Genomic DNA, 26,315 nt, shown 5'->3' on the forward strand with positions numbered 1-26,315 from the left:
GGAAACAGATGGGCCATAAAAGAGAGAAAATGAGTAAGTTCCAAAAAGGATGAAATTACTATACGTATTCATTACCATACACATACACATCTTTAATATAAGTGCATTTTAACAATTTAACAATCCCATTACAGAATGAATAGTACATTCACAGACTCTGTCCTCTGACTCAATCAATTACAACCAAATCAAAATAGGCCTGGTATTGCTAATGGTCTGCACACGTGCGATTTCAACAATATGTCTGGGAGGAAATTCTTGACAATAGTTTCCCCACTAACAGATTCGGCAGATAAAAAAGCAACACTCAAATCAAGGTAGCTGAGAGCAAGAGAGGTCTGTTAACAATAGTAAAATTCCTTTGCTTCTTGGAGTAGGTGACACATAATGAGTAGCTCTGCTTACAAATAGACCACAACATACACTGATTAATGGGAAGTGTAGCTACAGGGGTTTCTACCTTAGGAAGTTTTCATAATGAGTCATTAGCTAGTCCAAACCACATGGGGATTAATTGTCCTGCAGAATGAGGAATGTTTCTTGCGGAGGGGCTTTCCACTCTCATCTGCTGGAAGGAATGGCAACTCTGACTTTCGCAAAGGCAAGAGGGGATGAGGGAGGCTTGCAAGCTGACCAGTTTTGCCCACGCTGTAGGCCAGGCCTGAAGGAGGAAGAGGGGCAGTGGGGAGAAGTGTATAGCCGGTGCTAGGAAATTCTGTCTCCACGTGGTCATGCCGCAAATATATTTTGAGTACCCACTATGTGCCAGATAATATTCTAGGCCAGGTAGACCAGGTAGACCCCACTGTGAACAAAGCAAAGCAAAAATCCTTTTCCCACAGAGCTGAGATTCTAGGAACGGGGAGGTCTTTAATAAAGAAGTCAAATATATAGCATGTTGAATAATAATAGGAAGTGCTGGGATAAGAGTAAGGCCGAGAAGGGGCCAGAGAGAGTGACGGATGGGGGCCGAGGGGGTGTTATATGAAGAAAAGACCTCACGGAGGAGATGAGAGATCTGAGGAAGGGAGGATATATTTTGATCAAGGAGCAAGGCTGAAAATGGCATTAGCTTCCCAAATCAATCCACAAAGCCTGTTTCGCTCACACCACAGCTGGACTCTTCTGAATTCAGAAGAGATTGTAAGTTCAAATAAGCCTGAAGGATACAGAGTTACAGCACGACTGGAATAAAAGATCTGGATTCAAGTCTCTCTCTCTCTCTCTCTCTACTGTCTGCACTGTGTGATTGGAGTCTAGAGAGGGCAATATAAACCTCCAGGCCTCACGTTTCTGTGTTATTAAAATGGAGGTGGGGTAAAGGCAGAGGCAGGGGTAAGAGAGATGGTCGGAGGGACAAGACTACTTTTTCATGTTATGCTGTGTCTGTGACTTAGAGAAGAACTTCTGAAATATACACATTCGTAAATAAGAGCCCCTTATGCACACGCTCTCCTTTTCTGGTCTTTAACAGACACTATCCCTGCAACCCCTTTCTCTCTTGCAAACCCTTTAGACTCAAGTAAGACTTCTCTGAAAAGAGAACACACGACAAGGAGAACATTTCTCCTGGGTGACATTCTACACGCGTCTCCCCAGGAATTCTGCAGCTGCCGTGGTCCAGTACTGCGAGGTACCGCATCTCGCCAAAACATGCAGCAGGCTAAAGTTGAAACATGTGCGAATTAAAATCAATACACTTGAGGTCAGCTCTGGGGAAAACTAATAAGCTCAAATGGTGTTAAGAAAGCATCTTGGGTAATTAAGAGAGAAACCATAAAGTGGGTATGAAATGGAGTCATAGCACTAGTGTGAAAAGCTATTTTCCTGACAAGGTTTATTAACACCTTGCACCTCTCAAATTTAATACTCTGTAAATTTGATGTGCATAACACTTTCTTCTGTTCAGCAGGCCCACTGGCTTTGCACTTGTGAAAGGCTTCTGAAAATATCACTGTAGACAGAAAAAAATGTAAGGTCACAACAATGGGAACAAATTCAGAAGAGTTCAGCGACTGCAGTCAAATGGGGTCGATTTATGGCTTGACCTCAGTAGCCAAGAGGTTTCCGTCAGTAGCTGAAAACCGTGATCTTTGATTCTGTGCTATGAACTCCTTGGATAAAGCCACAGAGAGCAAGCTCACCACATCAAGCAAACCACCGCACTCAGCCATGGGCTAATCAAGTGCCTTAATCTGTGCTGGATATTTGTTAATATTTGTGGAACTGGAAAAAAAAAGTTTCTGTCCCTTAGTCAAAAACAAATCAACATATGTCTAAGACTAAGAACTTAAATTATGCTAATGATGAGGACAGTAGTAGCAGATAGATGGTAGTTAGGGACTTTGCCAGGCACTATAAAGACAACAGCTCATTAAATTCTCACATCGAAATTTTAAGAAGGCCCTGTTATTTCCATTTTATTGATAATAAGACCGATTTGTAGAGATTAAGAAATGTGTCCAACATATTATCAGCTTATATTAAAATAAAATCACATTTTTTTAGTATGAAAAAATGTAATTCAACAGGGTGAGAATGGCCATCAAATAAGTGCAGTTCAGCTTTCTTCACCACATCAGTGCCGTGAGCAAGGAAGGTATGAGTCCTTCTCTCTTCTGCACTGGTTGGCCCAGGCCTGAAGTACCGATTTTAGTTCTAGAGACCATCTTTACTGGACCAGGACAGACATGAGCAGTATCACCCAGATCGTAAATGATATGGGGAAAGGACTCAGAACTCATCAGAGGAATGAGGGTGACAACAGAGTTAACTGAATTTAAAAACGTTGAGGTTTCAAGCAGAAAAACTCAACCCAATGGGTAGAAGGTAGAGAGAAACTTGACAGAGGTCATTCTGAGATATGATGTGTTCTCGGTCATTATCAATATTTAAGTATGTGCCAGAAAACCATCACCAGGAACCTGAGGAAGGAATTCATGCACTGGACACACAGGCTGGGCTGCATGGCCCTTCATGTGTGCGGCAGGCAGAATAAGGACACCCCCTGCACTCCCAAAAGATGTCCAGGTCCTAATCCTGGGAACCTGGCAATGTTACCTTACACAGCAAAAGGGACTTTGGGGCTATGATTAATTAAGTAAGGATCTTGAGATGGGGAGATTCTCTTGGATTATCAGGATAGGTTCGATATAATTACAAGGGGGGAGAGGGAGGCAGGAGGACCAGAATCAGAGAAAGGGGATGTGATGAGGAAAGCAGACATTGGAATGATGTGGGGCCGTGAGCCAAGGAGTGTGGGCAGTCTCCAGAAGCTGGATAAGGCAAGGAACTGAATTTCTCTTAGAGTCATCAGAAAAAATGCAGCCCCGTTGATAGGGCTTGCTTTTAGCCCAGTAAGACCTGTATACATTTTTGAGCTCCAGAACTGGAAGATAGTATTTTTGTGGTGTTTTCAGCCATCCCATCTGTAGTGATCTGTAACAGCAACTTTAAGAAGCTAATACAATATGCCATCCATTCCCAAGATTCTATCACTTCATGATACGTTCATGGGTGGGGGGTGGGACAGGGACAGACCACAGGTAACTGGAAATCAAAGCAGACCACAGAAAGGAAACATTTACGGGTGGGTTGAAAACTGAACTTTGGAGTTCTCACATAGAGTGCACTTCTGTGAAATGTTTTCTCTGCTTTTTTTTGTTGTTGTTATTCTCATTTTTGTTTTACTTTAGGAGAGTATTATGAGATATTGAACTTTTGGGGGGCATAGCTTTTTGAGTTTTGCTTATGCCTCTTAAGCAAACAATGGCAAACACTACAATAGCACCCATGATAGGCCTGCCAGTCCTGTCTTGACTCCTGTCAAGACAGGAATAGGGATGGGCTGTGGCTCTCTGATGTCCATCACACTCCAGGATGAGGAATGGACCTCTGGTAGGGCCAGCTGGAGAAAGTCCTACACCCTTGAGTAATGGGGTCTGTAACTTCAACATTTTGGAGGCACTAGCCCCTCCCCCATTCTGATTTGGGGCTGGAATCCCACCTCAGCATAACATGGAGGATCCTCAGCCTCCACCTCTCTCGGATCACTGTGGTATTCATTGGCTGAAAGACTATGACCCCCACCCCTAGCATGATCGTGGGGTTCAGGTCTCAGCCAAGTGGTTACACGTATATGACATGGAGGCCCAGTGACTCGGACTGAGGGGTGGTGAGGTTTGATTTAGGATGTATTTTTAAGGAAGATCAAATCATATCATACTGGCTTCCACCTGCTTTTACCCAAAGAAGGCTTATCTCAGGCAATTCCATCTGCTGATATGCATGTCTCTGTCAGTGACTGATAAAGAATAATAATATACTTAAAAGAAAAAAAACTGCATATCTTCTTAAACATGAGACAAACATATGTACAACATTTCTCTTACCCTAGCCTGTAAATCATTATCTAATCAACTTTGACCACAGAGAAATTTGACTTATGTGAATCATCACCTAACAACGAAAGAAAAAAGAGGCTTACTCTGAATGACGCTTGAAGAATAAACTTAAGTAAATCTTGAGAACACTGTCAAAGCTACTTCCACGGGCAGCCACTTGAAACATGGGCTCTGCTGACTGTTTTCAGCGTGAGCCTCTAGCCTCCAAATCTCAACCCCTCCCTCCTCCAACACTCCACAACTTTTACTTAATTCCTTTCAGAGTTAGGAGCTTCACAGTCTTTCCTCCTAGGAAAGACTGAATGTACCGGAAGGAATTAATTAGGGGTTTCCCAAGAAAGAATGACAGTTTGACTAGTTGATACATGGGAACAAGCCTCCAAGGGAACAGGGCACAAATGGGGAAGATAAAGTAGGAAGGCAATGATTAAAGCAAAGACCATTTTGCCTAGAAAGAACCATTAAAGTCAGAATGAGAATGGACCTTCAGGGTGGGAGAGGGCTCGGCCTGACCTCCCATGACATTCCGGACACATCAGCCAGCTTTGCTCCAAAATGTCTGGTGGATGGAAACTTCGTGCTTCCCGATATACAGTACGGTCTGTTAAGACATTTAGAGGCTGGCTGTCCAATACCGTAACCAGTGCCACATGTGGCAAGTGAGTACTTGAAATGGGACTTGGCTGAAAAGAGACATGCTGTAAATGGACAACAATCCCCAGCCTTCAAGGATGGAGGTGAAAAAAAGAGAGTATACAATAAATCATTAAGAATTTTTTACATGAATTATCTACTGAAATGATACCATTTTGGATGTAGTGGGTTAAATAAAATACATTATTAAAATTAATCTCAACTCCTTCTTCTCACTCTTTTGAAAGTGGCTACTAGAAAAGTTAAAATTACATTTGTGGCTCTCATTACATTTCCACTGGACAGCACGGACTGAAATATTTTTGCTGCCCTCCCCATCATGGGTCAGAGAGCAGACGATGGAACTTTCGGCAGAGTTATGTGGTTTGTAGGCAGCAGTGATGGAGCTTCAAAAGAAAGTGACTTATCCTCTTTGAAAATTAGGCACTCTAAGAAACAAAGTGCTGGATGACCGACCCTTAGCAACAGGGAAGGGTCATGGTAGCTGGAAAGCGTGTGGCCAGATCACCTCTCCTCACACTAGATGACATCTCAGACACATGCCCCTACAGCTGCCAGACCAAGGGGAGAGTTTCTGTTTCTGTGTTTTTCCCATTCCAAAAAGAGTCTGGCACAGATTCCATGCTATCATGCTCAACAGGAGTTTTGTGTATGCTCCTGTCAGTGTCAAGACCACAGAAAACTCCTTCTACGGGGACGCGGCAGCTGTGTTGATGAATCTGTCCCCTTGGTCCAAGCACAACCCTCACCTGTCCAGATCCCTATCCGAACACAAATCAACTCTGAAGGATGAGTCTAGAAAGTGAAAAGAAAAAACCATGCCAGCAGACGGTCAGGGCAATACTGGCCTCAGAAATGTGCCCATACATTTTCTCATTGAAGAATTCCGCTCAAGTTTTCATTAGAGCCACCAGTGAGAATTAACTGACAAGTCAACATTCTGAAAATAAAGGGAAACAGAACAATGAACATATGTTTGCCAATGGAAAAAAATTCCACTGAGTTTAAAGTTGCTTTCAGCTGTTTATGTAAATACACATGTCTTTCCCTTCTTCCTCTAATTTGGAAGATTAAGAAGCCACACAAGAAAAAGGAGAAGAGAAAAAGAAGCAAGAGCTTTAAAATAATCTCTTGGCATCCCCAGCACTGCGGACTTGTGTCCGGGAGGACTGATTTCCTGGGCAGAGCAAACCTCGCCGCTGTAATGTGGTGCAGCCGGGGGGACAGATGCGAGCCTTCTTCCACACAAAGTTCATTTCCATCATTAAAGCCAGACAGAAGTGGCATGAGCACAGCACATCCCAGACAATTATTCAGCTGGTGAAGTGTCATGTGGCTTTATGTTTCTCCACTTCTCAATGATACTGCCCAGAGACCAAGCTGAGGAATTCTTCCAGCAGCTGTCTGCATTCTGTCTGGAAATATGTTTTTTATATTAGATTTACCCATCAATTTGCTTCCCAGTGGCATGAAATTTTTTCTTTGTTACAAAGGAAATACCAGTTATTTATAGCAACTGAAGGAAATAATGAAGAGAGTCGCTGAGTAACAGGCCACCAAGTAAACAGTTCTATAAACAGTCATTTTCAACAACAGTAGCATTAGATGCTCAGGCACAGCGGGTGCCCAGGCCAGGTCAGGTCATTTCAGGAAATTTCCAGGCTCTCCCTGAGCCCTCCCTGCACGAACAGATTTGCATAAAGAGATCCTGAGATGCTGCAACAGGGCAATGCTGGTCACTTTGTGCATCCCATCAGGTCTTCATCCGCAGCAGTCTTACCATCCCTCTCACACTTGTGCCGGGAGCCCTGTCAGATGCAACTTCCCGCGCTTGCTTGCACACACGGGATTTAAACAGATTTACCTGATCTCCTTTCTAAAAATACTGTCCACAATTTCAGAGTATTTCAGTTGGTCTACTTTTCTCCTGGTTGTAGAAGGTGGGATGTGGGGCACTGAGAAAAGCTACTACCTGGCATTTACTTGAACAGTGTGATTCTCATGAATTGCCACCTTCCCTACTTAGAAACAGACACTTTTTTTGAGTCCTTTTAGGTTGTGAAAAGAGACGTGAATAGATCTCAAACAGAACTAGGAAGGGTGTAGAAATACATATGGTATTTGCATATGGCTGCTTATTTACATATACATATCTTGGTAGAAAAATCCTCCAAGAAGGGCGAACTGCTGCTCAGTAATTATTCTTATCAAAACCTGTAAGGATTTCCCCTAAGTGACTTCATCAACATTTTCCATCAAAGGGTAAAATATTTTCTGGATCCTACCCCGGTTTCCCTTCTTATCATGGTCATAAAGGAAGCGGCATGGCCCTCCAAGTTACCCACCCTATTATAACCAAAATGTAAAGATATTTTTAAGAAACTTTTGCTTATTTATTATCATATACCTCATTTCCTTCTTTAGCATGGTCCGTTTGAACTCTTCAAACCTGACAATTTGAAAAATTTCTCAAGTGTCAAAAATAGACATAATACCCATATGTCAACCTTTGGTCCATCCCAAGTCACTTACCAGGCATAATAATATTAGAAAAACCCAACTTCCTCGTTATAGACACTCCGTGAGAAAATACTGATGAGTATTCTCTTCTGATTTGTTCAATGTCTCCATGTAATAGCTGTAGGGAAACTGCTAAACCTAAAATAAATGAGAGATACCAGAGTAAAAAATAGAAGGACAGAAATAGCATGAATGGAAATCTGAACTTGCTTCAACAAGCCCACAACTATAATAGCATTGTTTTAAATGAAAGGTTACTATGCAGACAAAAATCCAAACAATCTATAGGAATCGTTTCTAGAAAACATTTTTCCAACTTGACTACCTGAGTTTTCCTGTGTTTAAGGAGGTTCATAGCGAGTGAACAAAACTTGAGCAGAACACTAAAAAGAGGAAGTCTGGTTTCTACCCCCTACAACCTCTTCTCCAGCCCCTCCCCCGCCAGACGGAGATGTCCCTGCACAGACATTCACGCCAGCAACTGTCCATGGCTACCTGTCCCTAGAGGTCCTTGAACTCTATAAGACCTATGAATACTTACTAAACACCATAAAGGTAGACAGAAATATAAAGTCATATAATTACTCAAGGATTTTAGGGATATTCATAGACATTTTCTTAAAACTTAAGCAAAAGGCGCACCTGGCTGGGTTAAGTGTTCACTCTCGGTTTTGGCTCAGGTCGTGATCTCAGGGTCGTGCCAATGAGCCCTGCGTAAGGCTCCACGCTCGGCTTGGGATTTTCTCACTCTCTCTCTCTCTCTCTCTCTGCCCTTCCTCCTGCTCATGCACACCCTCTCTTGTCTCTCAGATAAATAAATAAATAAATCTATCTTTAAAAACTTAAGTAACAAAAGTGATTATAACAAAACCAAGATTCTATTAATATTATGTGCGTTAGAAACTCCTAATGGTATTATTTTCTACTGAGAAGAATTTAGCAGGACAAATAGAAGGATATTTAGTAAAATTACCTTTTTTCTTAACCCCAATTATAGTGACATTACTAGAGTGTACATTTTTCCTCTCTTTTCCCCCCAAATCTCAGGCAAGAACTACAGAAATTAATGCCATCTTGTGACTACGTTTGTATATTTCTGAGATGCTACTTCTCTTTCTGCTTTTTAATTCCCTCTTGTTTTTCTTCTATTATTTTAAACAAGAAACAACAACAACAACAAAAGGAATGGAAAAAAGTCCATTACTTACATTAGTGATAGAAAATGAAGCCGATCAAAGCAGACTTATTTTTAAAACTTCCAGTCATCATTAAATTGAACTCAATTTTTTAAATTTATTTTCTTATTTGTTTTTAATTTAAATTTTAGGTAGTTAACATACAGTGCAATATTGGTTTCTGGAGTAGAATTCAGTGGTTCATCACTTACATATAACACCCAGGGCTCATCACAACAAGTGCCTTCCTTAATCCCTATCCCCCATCTAGCCCATCCCCCACCCCCCCACCCCCACCCCTCCATCAACCTTCAGTTTGTTCTCTATCATTAAGAGTCTCTTCTGGCTTGTTTCCCTCTCTTCCTTTTTTTCTTTTTCCCTTTCCCATATGTTCATCTGTTTTCTTTCTTAAACTCCACACATGAGTGAGATCATGGTATTTGTCTTTCTCTGACTTATTTCACTCAGCATAATACACTCTAGCTCCATCCATGTCATTGCAAATGGCAAGATTTCATTCTCTTTGATGGCTGAGGAATATTCATTGTATATCAATATACAACACCTTCTTTACCCATTTATCAATGAACATTTTGGGTCTTTCCATAGTTTGGGTATTACTGATAATGCTGCTATAAACATCGGGGTGCATGCATTCCTTTGAATCTGTATTTCTGTACCCTTTGAGTAAATACCTAGTATGAACTCAATTTTAAAATGTATTTGGATGGTGGACTCAAGAGGATGATAAATCTGTGCTCCAAAGATTCTCTACCTATATCATGACTTACCATGTGCAAGTTATTCCCCATTCATAATTTATTGTACTACAAAGCTATCTCAAACATGAACCATAAGAATGACAACAATCATGCTCGAATAAAAAAGAAATGCAAAGATTATTTAGCACACATCTACATAAGGATCTTCCTTTGGTTCTCCCTCAACAGTATGAACAGTATGAACAAACAACAAAAGCAGTGTCTTGTTAGTTTGTTTGCTTGGTGTTCGATGAAGTGGTTAAAACATCAGGAAAATTTGTTTGGAAAAAAAAAAAAGCATTAGGCTCAGAGAGAAGATGGAGCCTTTCCTGGGGCTCAAATCTGACCTAGATGGGGCATACCCAAGGGTCAAGGACTAAAGAAATGAAGAACAGGGCAGGACGGCATCATCATGTCCTCACACTTTTTGGTGTGTGGGTCCTAAAGAATTTAGGCTAGGTTAAATCTGGCAAGTACTCAGGAACTTTAATTAAATGTTCATTCCATTTTTACCTACCTGTCCTTCATCCCCCTCCCTGCCCCCACTCCATTTGAGTTGGGTGACTGAAGGCAGCAGAATGGAGGTGCATCTGTCCCCCAATATCCACAAGGAATGACAGAGGGGAGTATAAATGGTCTGGATGGTTGGACGGTGAAACAGTCAGTGCAGCTTTGGGATACTTCTATGTCGTGCTATTGGTTCCTTTTAAAACCCAGAGGCAGGAGGATGAAGACAAACTAACATGTGTTATAATCCATCTGTCCCAGCAGCTATTTCTTCCTGACTCACGCTCTCCCACTACCCCCACCTCATTACTGGTGTTTCTGTTCTCTTCCCGCTTCAGTCCTCTTGCCTTCAAAATACTCACCCACACCATCACCATCACCACTAACATCATCAGGAGCTGATATTTGTGAATAGCTGCGTGTGCCAGACACGCTACATAAGAACAGTCCCTCCCGCTGGGAAGAACACTGTTCAAATCTGGGGTACCAGAAACAATGCTTTCAAATAGAGAATCAGATGGATTTAACAAAATTCTTGAGGTCCTGTAAATTCTTTTGCAAGTGAAGATCAATTTACTAGGACTTCTCATCAAAGGATCCGATCAGAGACACTGGCAACATTATGTAGCACGTGTAAAGGAAGAAAAGAACTGAAAAGTAAATGAAAAGCAAAGACATCATGCTATTAGGGGTAGGGGCTGGAAGATGGTAAAGTGACTAGTATTCTGGTTTTGCCCTATCGGAGCCAGAATTCATTTACCCATTAGTGATTTTTTTTTTTAACGTGAGCTGAATACCTAACAAAGGATAAAATAATGAAAAAAAGAAAAGCATTCAGTCAGAGACAGTGCTTAAGAAAATCCAAGATAGAAAAACAATATGTATTAGGGAAGGATATATGTAAACATGAAAAGAGAAATACATCAATGTACTCTAAACAGTAAGTGCCATAGAGATTAGAGAATGCAAAAGGATAGAGAGGACCCAATTAGGGGAAAACAGGGAGGAGCCAGCTAGTAGATAAGTGAAGGAAATGAGGAAATGACAGGGGGATATCAGACAAAATACTACTGAGGGGGGGAACATTGCATTTAAGAGTTGAATGTATCCTAAAATTTGGTTAGAAGGTTCGGCAGTTTTCATTCTGGAGGTTTAGAAGATATAGATTAAAGCCCTAGGTGTAATGATTTCATTTGTCTTGCTGAGTGATACCAGTTTGGAGGAGAGGAAAAGGTACTGCCATTTTGAGGTGACTCAATTTCTTCAAACTAAAGAGCTCACAGATAGTCAAGAATTGGAAAGGCCAACTGAACTGTGGGCTTCACCACAATTTACTTGGCTCTTCCTAAATTATCAACTCAGTTTCCATTTAAAGAAAGAAAGAAAGAAAGAGAGAGAGAGAGAAAGAAAGAGAGAGAGAAAGAGAGAAAGAAAGAAAGAAAGAAAGAAAGAAAGAAAGAAAGAAAGAAAGAAAGAAAGAAAAAACAAACAAAGAAACAAACAAAGAAAGAAAGAAAGAAAGAAAGAAAAGGAAAAAAAAAACCTCCCTCAACACTCAACATGCAACATTCAAGAGTGGTGTACTTTTTCTTTTTTTTTTTTAAAGATTTTATTTATTTATTTGACAGAGAGAGACACAGTGAGAGAGGGAACACAAGCAGGGGGAGTGGGAGAGGGAGAAGCAGGCTCCCCGCGGAGCAGGGCTCCCTGGGACCATGACCTGAGCTGAAGGCAGACGCTTAACAACTGAGCCACCCAGGCGCCCCAAGAGTGGTGTACTTTCAATAAAAGAAAGAAAAAACATGATATAGTGTGAGTCCACAGGCACTAAACCACAAAGAGCCATTGCAATACTACTTATTTTTCAATCAGGGAAACTCCTGATCCTATTTTTATTGTGGCCCTTAATTACCATGACAAAAACCAACAGGTTGGGTACAACAGTCACCAGAACAACAAGAAATAATGCATTAAGATGAGGAAACTACTCATCACTACTAAGGAGAGACTAATCAAACAGTTACCCATTCCAATTAACTGAGAATTAGCCCTGTCCTTTCAGGAATGGTCATTTATGACACAGGGTATGTTCTCAGAGCAGTATTTTTGTTTCTATTCCTTTCCTTGTCAGCCGACTTCTCTGTCCTCACCTTACCTGCTATCTCTGGGGCTGGGACTTCTAACTAAAATTTTATGTGTTGTACACCTGAAACTAATATAACGTGGTATATCAACTATACTCAAAAGTGTTTAATTTAAAAAAATACAATTTTATTTTTACACTGAGGGAATTTGAAAGTTCAGGGAAGTTTTTTTTTTTGGAAAAAACAGGCATTTATGACAACCAATAAGCTGAAGAATTAGGTTAGATTTTTAATTTCACAAAATATATCAATCATGTTTTACAATCACTTTTTCTCAGTCCTTAATCTAAGTACCAAAAATGAAACTGCTAAGGGAGAACTGTTCCTCTTTTTAAAAGAAACAATCATTAAACTGAATGTTTTTATCTGCCTTGATGTTTAAGAGCCAATTACAATGATTTGATATCTAATTTTAAACAAAGCATAGACATTGATTAATCTTGAGACTGTCACAAAATAATGTATTTTTCACGATGAAGCTCCGCCTACAGAGCAGAGGTACAGGAAAGAAAGGCTTCGTATCTGTTAAATCAAACATGGTTGATTATTTGGTAGCTCCCATTTCATAGGAATTGAAGTTAACTCACTCCATAAGATGGCTCCTTATAAATTCATGAAGTTCTGCACTTTTATATAAAAAATGCCAAGCACAGCATGATTTATAAGTAGCAGGCAAAATTAATTTTAGACTAGATCAGCCTTTTTGCCACCAATGAACCAAATAACGTGTAGCTGTGAATGTAGAGCAATGCAAAAATTAAAAAATGACAAATATAAGTGATAAATACAAGTAGGCAATGTGCACAGACATATGGGAAGATGGGAAAATTCCTAATTGTACAGGGGAAGCCAGAAAAATAAACAGGACTCATGGAGGCCATAATTAATTACTCTTTTTCTAAACACAACAGTAAGTCAAAGGAGAATTTTAAATAAAGGAACCACAATCCAATTTGTGTTTTACAAAAGTCTTCTTAGTGTTATTTGGCAAATGGGACTGGGTAGATAGAGTGGAACTGATGAGCACAATTAAAGGATACTAGAGACACAAAGGCAGGAAATAATGGAGGCCATGCTGATATGGTTACAACAGAGATGGGGAAAAGTGGTAAAAAAGCTACATATTGGCATACAAGAAGTCATGTCTTTATGGAATATTCGATGTGGGGGAGTGAAAGAAAACAAGGAATCATGGAAGTCTCCTGAGTGTCTGACCTGAGAAACTGCAGAAAATGTGGCTGTGTAGAGTTGAGATTAGTTAAGAAAACAAAGGAGAAGAAACAGCCATCTATACAGCCTTTTATAGGTGTATAATTGACCTTTAATGGTGTTATGTTTTGTAAGATTTTATTTATTCGTTAGAGGGCGAGAGAGAGACAGAGAGAGAGAGCACAAGCAGGGGGAGTGGCAGGCAGAAGGAGAAGCAGGCTCCCTGCGGAGCAGAGAGCCAGCTGTGGGACTCGATCCCAGGACCCTGGGATCATGACCTGAACCGAAGGCAGACGCTTAAAGACTGAGCCACCCAGGCGCCCCTAGCGGTGTTATTTTTCATGAGGATTTAGATTATGGTCTGGGTCACTTGCTTTCAGCCTGAAGAACTTTAGTACTTCTTTTTTTTTTTTTCCAAAGATTTTATTTATTTATTTGAGAGAGACAGAGAATGAGAGATAGAGAGCACGAGAGGGAAAAGGGTCAGAGGGAGAAGCAGACTCCCCGCTGAGCAGGGAGCCCGATGTGGGACTCAATCCCGGGACTCCAGGATCATGACCTGAGCCGAAGGCAGTCGCTTAACCAACTGAGCCACCCAGGCGCTCAAGAACTTTAGCACTTCTTGCAAAGCAGATTTGTGTGCAAAAAATTCTTTGTTTTTTGCTTTTCTTTATTTTGCCTAGAATTTTGAAAGATAGTTTTTTGTTGTTTTTTTTTTTTGCTGGATCGAAGATTCTTGATTGACACTTTGGTGGGGCTTTTTTGTTTGTTTTTTGTTTTTTAAAACGTTCAGCGCCTTGATTATGTCATCACTGCCTTCTGACCTCCACTCTATTTTATGAGAAGTCAGGTATTTATTTCCCAGGGGTTCCCCTGTGTATGATGAGCAATTTTTCTCTTGCTGCTTTCAAAAATTCTGTGTCTTTCAGCATTTTTACTATGATGTGTTTGGGTGTGGATCTCTTCCTGCTTATCATACTTGATGTCGCTGGGCTCCTTGGATGTGCAGATTAATGTTTTCCATCAAATTTGGGAAGTTTTCTGCCAGTATGTCTCCAAATATTTTTCCTACTCTTTTCTTTCTCTCCTCTCCTACTCCCATTTTGTATATGTTGGTGCACTTGATGGTGTATTTTTCTGAGGTTCTGTTCATTTTTCCTCATTCTTAAAAAAAACAAAACAAAACAAAACAAAACAAACAAAAAAAAAGGCACTTTTCCAAAGTCTCCACTTTCAAGAATTCCCACAGGCTTAAATTTCCCCATACTCTGTTTTGAATAAAGTCATTTCCTTTCAGGACAGCTTTTGAATCTTCTCTCCTTATGAACTGCCTCTTCCCCCCTGCCCCCGGGACGTATCTCTGATCCATTACTCCAGAGTTGGAGGTGGGTACAGTGGTCCATTCTTTAGAGTGACACGTCTGCCTCATGGGCAAGGTACCAGGCTGGGGCAGTAATCTCTGGTTTTTTCAATTGCCTCTCTTTGTGTGGCACCTCCATCCAATGAGCAAGCTGGGGCAAGCGCAATTGATGCTCCAATATTCTTGGCCTGCTGCATCTCAGGAAGAGCCACTGTCCTATGAGTGGGGGTAGGGTAGAAGAAGGGAGACCCCCCCCTACCTCTCAGCCACTTTTGCCAGAAATGTAGCCTCTGCAACTCAGAGCTAAGGGAGATGAAAAATGCTGGGAGTCTTTACTTCTTAAATCAGACATGGTATCCCATGACTGAGAGCTCAGGGAAGGAGTCTCATCTTCTTGGTCACATGTGCCTGGAGTAGAACATCCATCATACTGAGCAGGGGCAGATGAGAAGGAGCAAGTGGGTTGTGGCACAGCTGTCACCAGCTCTCTCTACTCTTATCAAGATTTAGTCTGACTCCTGAATAAGTATCTCTTTATATACTGTATGCTCTTAGAAAAATGTTCAGATCTTATATAAATATACGATCGTTACCAGTTATAGCTTTCAGTTTGGAGTGCATCTATGCAGCTCCTCAGGCTGCTCTTCTGCAGTAAAACTCTAAAAACACTATTTCTTTCTTTTTTTAAAGATTTATTTATTTTAGAGAGAGAAAGAGAGAGAGCAGGTGGGGGAGGGGCAGAGGGATAGAATCTTCAAGCGGAATCCCTGCTGAGTACAGAGACTGACATGGGGCTCAATCTCATGATCGTGACCTGAGCCAAAAACCAACAGTTGGACACTTAACTGACTGAGCCACCCAGGCGCCCCTAAAAACTATTTCTCGATAGTATTTGAATACTTTGTGTTTGGGAGGTAGGGGCAAAGGGTAAAACATAATTGCTAGGACTTCTAAACTTGAAGTACAAAATCACTAACATCATGAGGTAGCAGCAAAACTTGCAAAAGATGGTATTATTAGATTCTTTCATAAAATCATCTTCAGTAAAATGTGCTTTTAAAATAAATACACTAGAAGCATTTATCTAATATGGGTCCAACTCCAAGCCAGAGAGAACTTTCAGGGGTAGATCCTGGCTGCATCAAGTAGTAAAACCCTGGTGGGATTATGGGAGGTATTTACAAAGAGATGTCAGAGACAGGATCTCAAAGAGGAGGAAAGAAAGGAAGCCAAATGTCTAGCAGGAGCACTGTCAAGTGAGATAGCACTGTTGGAAAATGAGTCAATGAAGCAAAAGTCAGAAGCACTAGGAAGATACTAGAGCGTCAAAATGAGCCAGATTAGATAAAGAACTAAAATGGGAGCTGTGACAGCACTAGAAACCTCCTGAATGGTTAATTACATGATGGAGGGGCCTAGTTGCTTAAATATCTGTCCAACAGGACCAGATTACCCAAACAACAACTGTTCTTTAACACTGTCTCCATCTTGAAAATCTAGACAGTATATTATTAATGTTGCCAATGCTCAAATTTGGGGATGTAGCTCTTCTTTCAGATATACTTTCAAAGCCAACTTACAGAAAAAAAAAAAAAGATAAAGTAAAAGAAAGTCACTCTCGTTTCTTAATAGTCACACCTCTATTTCTGACTTTCAAACAGTATTATTCAGTTTGTGAATGTGCCTATCCCTGACTGTTTCTTTAAATCACCTTAACTAGTAGAGGATGTGATTTTGACACCACTGAGGATAATCAAAGGGTCTGACTCTATACTCATCTTCTGAAGATCATTTTCCTGAGATTTCTGAATAGGTAACCCTATCGATTGGGATGCCTATGGTCTATCATGTAAAAGGTATAAGTATGCACAAATACTCTTGTAATTATAACTTCTAGTCCACAGATCTGCTATTTCAAAGTTTTGGGAAGACTTTAATGCTTTCTTTAAAGAAGTGGTTAGCCGATGGCTAAGAGTTACAGCAAAAATAAGATTGAAGGAATACCTAAGTTATGGAACATCAAACTAAAAGACAGAAGAGACATCTGAAACTGTTTACTTTCAGTGAGTCGTAACCAGAAAAGAAATTTACTGACCAGGAATGAGGGATGGAGAGGGGCCCACTGGCATGCAGCAGAAGCTGTAATTGTAGGAGTAGATGAGACCATTCAGAGGAAATTCACATTTCCTCCTTAACAGAGGCGAATTTTCATCTTAAAATGTCCTTATTATGATTTTGGATATCGGCATTTCAATGGTTTACGTAAGGATTCTGTCAAGGTTAAAAAGTTGTTTGTTTTTTACTGGTATATAATAATAGTCATTATTATTAATTTGTAATTTTTTCAAAACACAAAGCACATAGTAAGCCACTGGCTGAAAACTATTTTTTAAAAATGTACAGAGAGGGGCGCCTGGGTGGCTCAGTCGTTAAGCGTCTGCCTTCGGCTCAGGTCATGATCCCAGGGTCCTGGGATCAAGCCCCACATCGGGCTCCTTGCTCAGCAGGAAGCCTGCTTCTCCCTCTCCCACTCTCCCTGCTTGTGTTCCTTCTCTCACTGTTGTCTCTCTCTGTCAAATAAATAAATAAAATCTTTAAAAAAATGTACAGAGAACATACCATATATGAGTATAACTTAACATCCAATTATTTTAATTTATTCAAATACTTGCTTTTATAACCTGCAAATTTTTTCTATATACCAAATCTTCCAAACAGTACTGCTAATGATTATGTCTAAATTAGCAAAATATAAGTAATTTGGAGAACAAAAATCAAGCTCTAATCATTACTTCCATTAGTTTATAATTTGTTTTTTTTTGATACTGCATGAAGCTTTAAAAATACCTTAAAGCATAGTTTAATACTATATTTGAAATTCTTTTTTCCTCACTGTCATTAAAAGAGAATGGTTTAGATTAAAGGAAAATGAAAAGACATTACAACTGCATGTGATATAGCCTGGGTTTCTTTTGTTATAAAGCACATCGAGAAACCTGTTGAAATATGAGTAAGATCTATAGATACGAGCATTACATCAATGTTAATGTCCTATTTTGATCATTGTACTTTGGTTATGTTGTCATGTTCTGAAGTAAGCAGAGGCAGAGAGGAATCATGCCTGCAATTCATTCTCAAACAGCTCAGGGGGAAAAATGTATGTGTTGTGTGTGTGATGTATGTATATATATTTGTGTGTGTGTGTATTTTATGTACACTGTATATATATACACACACACATATATATAAACATTAGGAGCACTGAAGCAACCTTAAGAATTACACCAATTCAGTAATGCTATAAATGATTATAGAGAGAGAGAGCACAAGCGAGTATGGAGAGAAGAATAAAGCAAACGTAGTAAAATGTTAACCTCTGAGAAATTAGGAATTCTGTGTACTACCCGTGCAACTTTTCTGGAAGTAAATTTGGTTGAAAACAAAAAGCTTTAAAAGAATAAAAAAGACAGCATGCTTTAATAGCTAGGGAATTTCAAAAGTGAGCAAAAAGGTCACATCCCACCTTTCTAGCCAAGAGATGGTGCCAATAAGTACCAGCTACTTTTAACAATATTAGAAAGCAAAGTTTCTAAATGCAATGTTCAAAAATCAGGAGCATTGATACAATCCTCAAGAATTCTAGCAGTTCAATAGTACTGAATTAAATGACCGCACTGCACTGTAAGGGTAGGATGTCCAACCCCAAAATGCAATCTAACCATCAAAAGCCTCCTTTCACCTCAGCCAAAGAAAGAACACTGTTCACTTCCTATATGGAGTTAAACTGCTCTCTCTGCATCCATGGGCTCCTCATCTAGGTAATTCCTTTGAATTTTCTGCGGGGGTTAAAACGTACGGTTGGTAGGAATGCAACCGTGTATGCTCACCTTGCGAAGGCAAAAAAAGATTGCAGAAATTGACCTGATTAGTCAATATGATTTCTTCTAGCTGTAAACTACACGTGCAAACTGCAGGAAATAGGATTTCATAAATACACAGATAATATGAAAAGATTTTGAAGCTTCTCTCAGGACATACTGAACCAGAGCCAATGATTTTTACACAATTTACTTCAAGTCATAGAAGTGAATTTGCTTCAGTAAATCACACTGGCTCAGTCTTAGTTCACATTCCTAGCATTCAACTGTTAATGTCTATTGGAGGTGACATTTATAATAACCATTTGCTCAACAAAACTAAGCCAGGCTCATGTCATGAATATTTTTAGAATTTCAAATTCTTACAATATTACTTTTAGATTTTAAAATTCCCACAGAGCACAACTGTGGAAATTTCGAATTACTCAACCTAGCTAAATCTGACCAGAGAGATATGTTAATTCAATTATTATTTTTTTCATCTTTAAAAGCTAAATGGATCACTTGCAATTTTCTCCCAGTTTCTAAACTCGAAGGTAGTGGTTAATGTGCCTTTGCAATATAAGTTTTAGGTTAGAGGCGGGAAAAAAACCCAGTTAACTAGACAAATCCCTTATCTATTAAACAGACAAAATTACAACTCCAAGAGATAGGAAGACATCAATGAAGCATAAAGGACCTGGAAATTAGCTGGTAGAATTTGTTCCCCAAACTAATTCAAACTTATTCTTTTTTTTCTTTTTTTAGTATCAGTGACCAAGGAATAGTGGGAGGAAAGCAGGAAAAAAAGTACTTTGTTGAATGAACTCAGTTCTCTTGAAAACATCCAACTGCACTGCTTCCATTTAATCAACAATCCCATGGTTCAAGGAGAAAACAATGGAAGTCAACCGATCTAACCACTGTGATAGTTTGAACATCAGGCACCCCAATTTCCAACTTCAATTTTGTGTACCCTTCCTTTCCCCACTATTTTGTTTTTAAGGGTTTTAAGTAACCTCTATACCCAAAGTGGGGCTCCAACTCATGAGCCCGAGATCAAGAGTTGCATGCTCTTCTAAGCCAGCTAGGCACCCCGCTTCCCCCACTATTTTTAAGTAAGGCATTAGAGGGCCTCCCTCCCAATAATAAAGCCAAATAGCTCCTGACTATCTCTCTTCTGTTCTTACAAGTGCCCTTCTACAAGAAGGAGAATAGATCAAGGTGACATAGAACAATCATCCACCAAGACTGACGGGTAGAAACTTCAGTGGAAAAACCAGAAGGGAAGGCAGATAGATGCTGGCGGCGGGCAGCTGGCTGGGGCTCAGGCTGAAATGGAGAAGTATGGAGAGGGGTGGTCATAAGAACAGGAAAACAGACAGGGCTCTGCAGCAGAAGCCAAGTATAAAGAACATATAAGCTGGCTGCCTAGGAATCAAAGTATTGCAGTAGGCAGCAAAATGGAGGAAGGATTCTGCCAAAGGTGAAATCTTTCATGCAGGGCTCTACAGTACAATGGCTCCTTTCACTCTTTCCAAAGATGCAGCAAGTAGTTTTTCATTTCAGTATGATGGTTGTAAACAGACCAGGGAGCACTCAGGGAATAAGGTGGTTTAGATGTCACTTACTGGTAGTCTCATTCAGCGTTCTAGCAAGAATAAGCGGTCCATAGGTCAATAAAACTGACAAAGCACATGGAATATGGGGAGCATGTCTATAAGCACCTAGAACTTCCTAAGGAAATAGAATGTGCTGCCCTTCCCTCCTGGAGTTAATCTGTGTAATCACAAGGACAACAATTAAATTGAAAAGACCTAGGAAGAGATATTAGCAATCAAATCAGGAGAGACAAGATGGAAGACACGAAGTAGGAAGGCCCAGTTCAATGATCTAACCTATCAATAATCCAACTGTGTCATTCTCAAAGTCTTCATTAAGGATATCAAATCAGGACCCGCTCTCAGAAAATGAAACTGACTTAAGAAAGGGGTAGAATATTCTAGATGATGGCTCCAAAGAGAGTAAACGATAATAGCTAACAAGGAATAGATATTCATCCGTATCAAGCACTGGCCCCCCCAATAACACTTAGAAGATGATATTACTGTTATCCCAGTAAAACTTTGATTCCAACCTAGGACATCCTATTTCCACAGGCAAAGCTCTTAGAGGCTATAATCTCTCTAAGATGACTCTCATCTATAAGCAGAAAGAAATGTGTACTTTGGCTTTACTGGAACCTTGACCTCACAGGATATAGAATCTGTTATGTTAGGAATCTATCTGGAGGTATACATCACAGCCTATCACTGAGACCTTCACCATGATTCAAGAGGCAACTGGGAATCACATCAGAGTCTGGACAATGATATATTCAAACAATCCAAGAACAGAGGAATTTTGTTCTGCAAGAGGAATAATGGAAAGAGGAAAGGCTTTGGAGGCAATAAGGAGTTGGGGAAAAAAATCGATTGGAGCAGGCAAACACATGCTGCTTAGTCAAGACTGCATCTGTGATGATAAGGAGAGAAGGCAATGCATGAGAAAAATCACAAGGTCAGGGTTAGTTTTACATTTGTTTATTCACATAGGAGGCAAATTAGGAGTAGTGGGACTCCTGGGGAGAGGCATGAAAAGAATTGAAAAAAGCTTTTATTTTTTTTTCTTAAAGATTTATTTATTTATTAGAGAGAGAGAGAGCACATGCGCATGAGTCAGCATGTGAGGGGGGAAGGTGCAGGGGGAGAGAGAATCTCAAGCAGACTCTCCGTGTTGAGCAAGGAGCTCAACGTGCGGTTCGATCTCATGATCTTAAGATCATGACCTAAGATGAAATCAAGAGTTGGATGCCTAACTGACTGAACCACCTAGGCGCCCCTGAAAAAAACCTTTAAATCAAGTCCAGGGCAGCACTATCTAATAGAAATACAATTGGAGCTCCCAAAGAAATTAAAAATTTTCTAGTAGCCATGCTAAAAAAGTAAAAAGAAATAAAATTAATTTTAGTAACATATTTTATTTGATCCATTATCTCCACAATGTTGTCTTTCAACATGTAATCAATATAAAATTAATGGGATATTTTACTTTTTTTTTGAAGTACCAAGTTTTTGAATTATAATTTTATAATTATAGCACACCTCGATTCCAGTGCTGTGAACCTCCTATCTGGTGCTCAATAGCCACATGTGGCTAGTGCCCGACGAACTGGACAGCACAGGGTTAGAGGGTAATTAATGATAAAAAATAGTCCATGGTATCATGAAGCCCTGAAAGGTTTAGAACAAAACTAACCAGGATTTAGCTAGAAGTCTACCAACGAATATGGCAAGATTAGTGTTAAAAAAGTGGTATCTCTGCCATCTTACCGAGGGCATGTTTAAATTAAATCCTTTGGTCCATACACCAGTGCTATTTTCATTCTTCCACAAAAAAAGTGAAGACAAGTCCATATCCCAGTTTCTAAAGTATCTTATCACTTCTGGGACACCTGGGTGGCTCAGCGGGGAGCCTGCTTCTCTCTCTGCCTCTGCCTGATGCTTCTCCTGCTTGTGCTCTCTCTCTCTCTCAAATAAATAAAATCTTTTTAAGAAAATAAAGTATTTTATCACTTCACGTTGTATTCTACTACTACCACCTCTTCCCGATCCTTTAGGGACTCTGCCCTCAACTGCTCCAAGTCTCTTGTTTATTTAGTGGCAGCTGGAGGACTTCGTGTGGATTATTTAAACCCAAGTTCCCTCCCCAGCTCTTGGGAAAAGGAGGAGAAACTGACCTCACCACTCATTACAACCTGAATGCTGCCACATGTGTGACTTGTGGATGCTTAGGGCTCTCAGTGAACCACAAAAGTTTCTGTCTGCAGTTACTTTTTCTTTGTGGGTCAGTTTGGCCTAGTAAGATGGGCACAGTTCTGAAAAGAAGATCGTTTGAGTTTAGATTCTTGTTCTGCTAGATTACCAGGCAGGTTGGACTAGAACATAAATATCTACACTCAAGTTACTTTAAAAATTACTCTTAAAAAACAACGCATTCAGTTCAAATAGATTAAAATTTGCATTGTTTTTTAATGTCAATGAAACCACACAGCTACATAGTTTATTTTGCTTCAATATGGGTTTGAAGGGGCCACAGGGAGCAAAGAATAGTCACCCAGTATTGTCCACTGATCAAACTCAAAGATGTCACTATACATGCTATATAATGCAGTATCTATGAAGTTACCAGGTTAAGAATATGTACCACGTATCATATGATGCTATATATTTCAGTTCCCTTAACAAGTGTGCCTACATTTTTCTGTATGCGAAACTGCAGTCAACATCATTCATCTTCCTAGCCAATTTCAACACATGAACCTGTATGTATGTTCCCAGTACACAGCGCTGCTCCCAGCTATAGGCAGTGAAGCATGTTTTTCTTGGACCTCACTGACGGATTTCTGTCCATCAAACCTACTCCACACAACAGTCAGGAACCCAAACATATTTGTCATTTGGGTTTTAGTAACTGGAAACAATTTAGACGCCTCACGACTTGGTATTATTGAACAAATTCAGATACTCTGCCTTGTTTCAAACCGGAACAGAAGACATTTTTTAAAGAGAGTTATGACTACAAGCCTGTCATAACACAGGGAGACGTACCAGATTGTTCGCTGCACATATTTAAAGTTATGAAGCAAATGCAGAGAAAAACAAAGGGCAGTTCATCTCCTTCTTACACAGATATGTAAAATAAAAGGCCTGAAATGAAAAGTAGAAGGAGAGTCAGCCAGTCCCACATACTCACCTGCGTTGGAGCCCGTCAAATTGTAACGTGCATTCAGCTTCTTGATGATGTTCTCATGGATTTGGTACCACTCACTCTCTGTGTTACACCTATGAAAACATCAACACTCTGTTAAGCTTTGATAATGGATGAGATCAAACAATGACCTTAATAGCACACCTGCTCTTTCTGGAATAACCACCATACTGAACTTCCTTAAATCTCCTTGGGAACTCCCCCAAACTAGTCAGTTTGGGATAGCTGCCCCCGTGATGAGCAGGATGCCTGTATCTCGTAAATGCATGACCACCTACGTCATGCCAGAAGTGGCTGTGATGAACCCACAATTTATGAGAGTTCCCCTCACCTCCAAACCTCAGAGAACAATGCACACAGCAGAAGGCAGGGCAGACTAAAACCCTATTAACTGAGTTACGTTCTTTGGGCAAGGTATTCACGCTCCCTGTGCCTAGATTTATTCATCTGTGAAAAGGGGGGTAATATACTACAATTAAATAATAAGCTTGGGCCTAGGATAATGCCTGCCATATACTCAATGCTCCATGAATTTAGTTCTCATTCATGGGTCTCTACCTACTATAATATGACCAAGTTTGGTTAGCATCGAAATGCAGCAAAACAAGCAAAATGTAACTGAGGTTAACACAACTTACAAGGGGGTCATTAAAAATTACCCTTGCCCTGAAGGGTAATCAAAGTTCCCCAGCTTTTCCGCTTCTGGCCTCAGAGGCATCTTTCCATCTTCTTATTCTCATAGCCATCTGTACCTTGTTCCTTTAGCACTTGTCACTTGCTAGCTCATGTCATCTTTGTTCACATGCTGTAGTTCACCTAGGAAACTTTTAAGGTTCTTGAGGAATGGATCCAGGACCTAGTGATATGTGTCCCCCCTGGGATTTTGAACACTGTGGGTGCTTAAAAGCATGCGATGCATTAATGAATGGATGGATGTCTCTTTGTCTGGCAACTCCTGATGGCTCCTAAATATTGAGGTTGGTCATCCTTCCTTACTGCCGTGACTGCCCTGGTTAGGCGGGGGGTGGGGAGGGTGGAGGGGGCTGTCTCCCTCACCTGAGTATGTTTGTAAATCACTACTAACTTTTATTAGCCCCAAATGCTCCCTTCCAAGGATCCTGAATATCAAGATTCTATACACTATCAATCAAAATGTTCCATAGTAGATTCCTTTTCCTTGTGATCTCATCTGTAGCTGATGGTTCACAATTCGATTACATGTTTATTTCATCACCATATGCTTTTCCAGGATGAACATGATGGAGGTCATTTTTGAGCCAACTTAACAGTAGGGTACCAGACAGAGCACTGAATCTTAGAAGGCGGAGAAATTAAGATGAAATGAAACGATCCCACCTGCCCAGCTGCAGGACATTAAATTGTAATTTAGTATATTCTGCCTCTAGTTTTCTTATTTCAGCTCAGTGGGGAAGGAAGAGAGATGGCTTGCTTCCTATTAGTGCAGTGACTCCAGAATTCATGCTTTTAACCTACAAAACTCCAAAACTCCACGTAAAATCAAAGCTTCAAGTATGTGACTGAAATAGCTTCCAGGCTCAGTTGAGGTATTTGTTACTGTTCCATATTTGAGTCCCAGATGGGTTAGGGATTCGGTCACACTAACAAATAGAAATTTCTTCCAAATTGTTTCTAACAGGCACTTCTTTAAAATGTTCTACTAAAATCACACTTTCTTCTTAATCTACAGTGACTGTTTTGATTGGCTGGCATGTTTCCTGAAACAGATTCAAAATTTGCTGAGCTGGCATTTTTAAGGGCATCTCTTTTCCAGCAAGAATAATCTAAAACCCTATTTGATGCTTATAAAAAACAGACAGTAACAACCACAAAGAGCAATATGATTTATTTTTATGAGAGCGAGCATCTCCCATAGGCAGAGCTAGAATTCCTAGGTCTTCTTCAGTAGGCTACCTAATCAAGGGTGACGCATGTGACCATCGGTCCTGTTTTCCCAATGGCGAGATAAATATAGGGCTTGTTACCCACACGTGGAAAGACTACCCTAAGAAATGATGAGACTGTTTATAAGGAATTCTAGTTTTCTTAAAAAGCAAGGCCACACAACAGCATCATTATCACATTACTACACAGCAGTATCAAAATAACACCCGAAAGCATAGGACCTGAGACAGCTCAAGTTTAGGAGTCAGGTAGTCCTGACTTCAAATCTGGTTCCCGTTCCAATTAGCCAGGCGAATGGGGGCATCATCTAGCCTCTCTGTCCCCTTACGTGGAAATCAGAGCCAATAGCATCTGCTTCATGGGTATGTCACGAGTATAAAGTCACATGATACATGGAAAATGCTTAACACAGTTCCTCGCACGTAGGAAGCACAGTGTAAATGCTGGCCAATTCTCCCCAGAATTACTTCAAATACATTATATTTTATGATCACCAGTAGAGTTTGGAAAGAGGATTATCATGGAAATTGAGGGCTGCCACATGATAAAAACAGTGAGTTGTACTACCCACTAGTTTCACCCCAAGTTTTCAAGTTTAAAATCAAGGTCACCGATTATATCCCTCTTAAAAGAGAATAGACAGGATTGCCGGTCCTAAACCACGGGCTATAGACAAATCTTTGTCAACTAATTAGCAAATGTGTGGCATAGGTCCCGGGGGCACTGGGTGGAGGATGGATAAATCCATGAAACCCTCCAGGAGTGGTCAAAAAACAATTTGAAGTCTATGTCCTACAGGCAGTGGGCCATTTGTATTAACCTAACATAGGAAAACTATTGGCATATGTTGGGTATATCAACTCCACAGACAGAAATGAAACGAAAGCCAGCTCACTCATGGAGGTGGCCAGCAGTACGGTCCTCAAACCAGGAATGATGGAACCCCACCCCATCCTCCTACCCACTCCCCCTCACCCGACGGTGAGGATATCA

General features: G+C 40.3%; 1 protein-coding gene across 10 annotated transcripts in view; it reads right to left on the reverse strand.

Annotated features, from left to right (window-relative positions):
• The window catches only part of DOCK4 (dedicator of cytokinesis 4), a 428,555-nt gene that overhangs the window by 159,726 nt on the left and 242,514 nt on the right, over window positions 1-26,315 (reverse strand). For all 10 annotated transcript variants that reach the window (XM_027573302.2, XM_027573297.2, XM_027573299.2 and 7 more), the window contains exons 12-13: window positions 23,385-23,473; window positions 7,590-7,715 (exon numbers count right to left, since the gene is read on the reverse strand). In XM_027573302.2, coding sequence (XP_027429103.1) covers window positions 7,590-7,715; window positions 23,385-23,473 — 215 coding nt within the window. The remainder of the gene's footprint in view (window positions 1-7,589; window positions 7,716-23,384; window positions 23,474-26,315) is intronic.

Source organism: Zalophus californianus, chromosome 12, assembly GCF_009762305.2.
Source record: "Zalophus californianus isolate mZalCal1 chromosome 12, mZalCal1.pri.v2, whole genome shotgun sequence".
NCBI classification, from domain to species: domain Eukaryota; kingdom Metazoa; phylum Chordata; class Mammalia; order Carnivora; family Otariidae; genus Zalophus; species Zalophus californianus.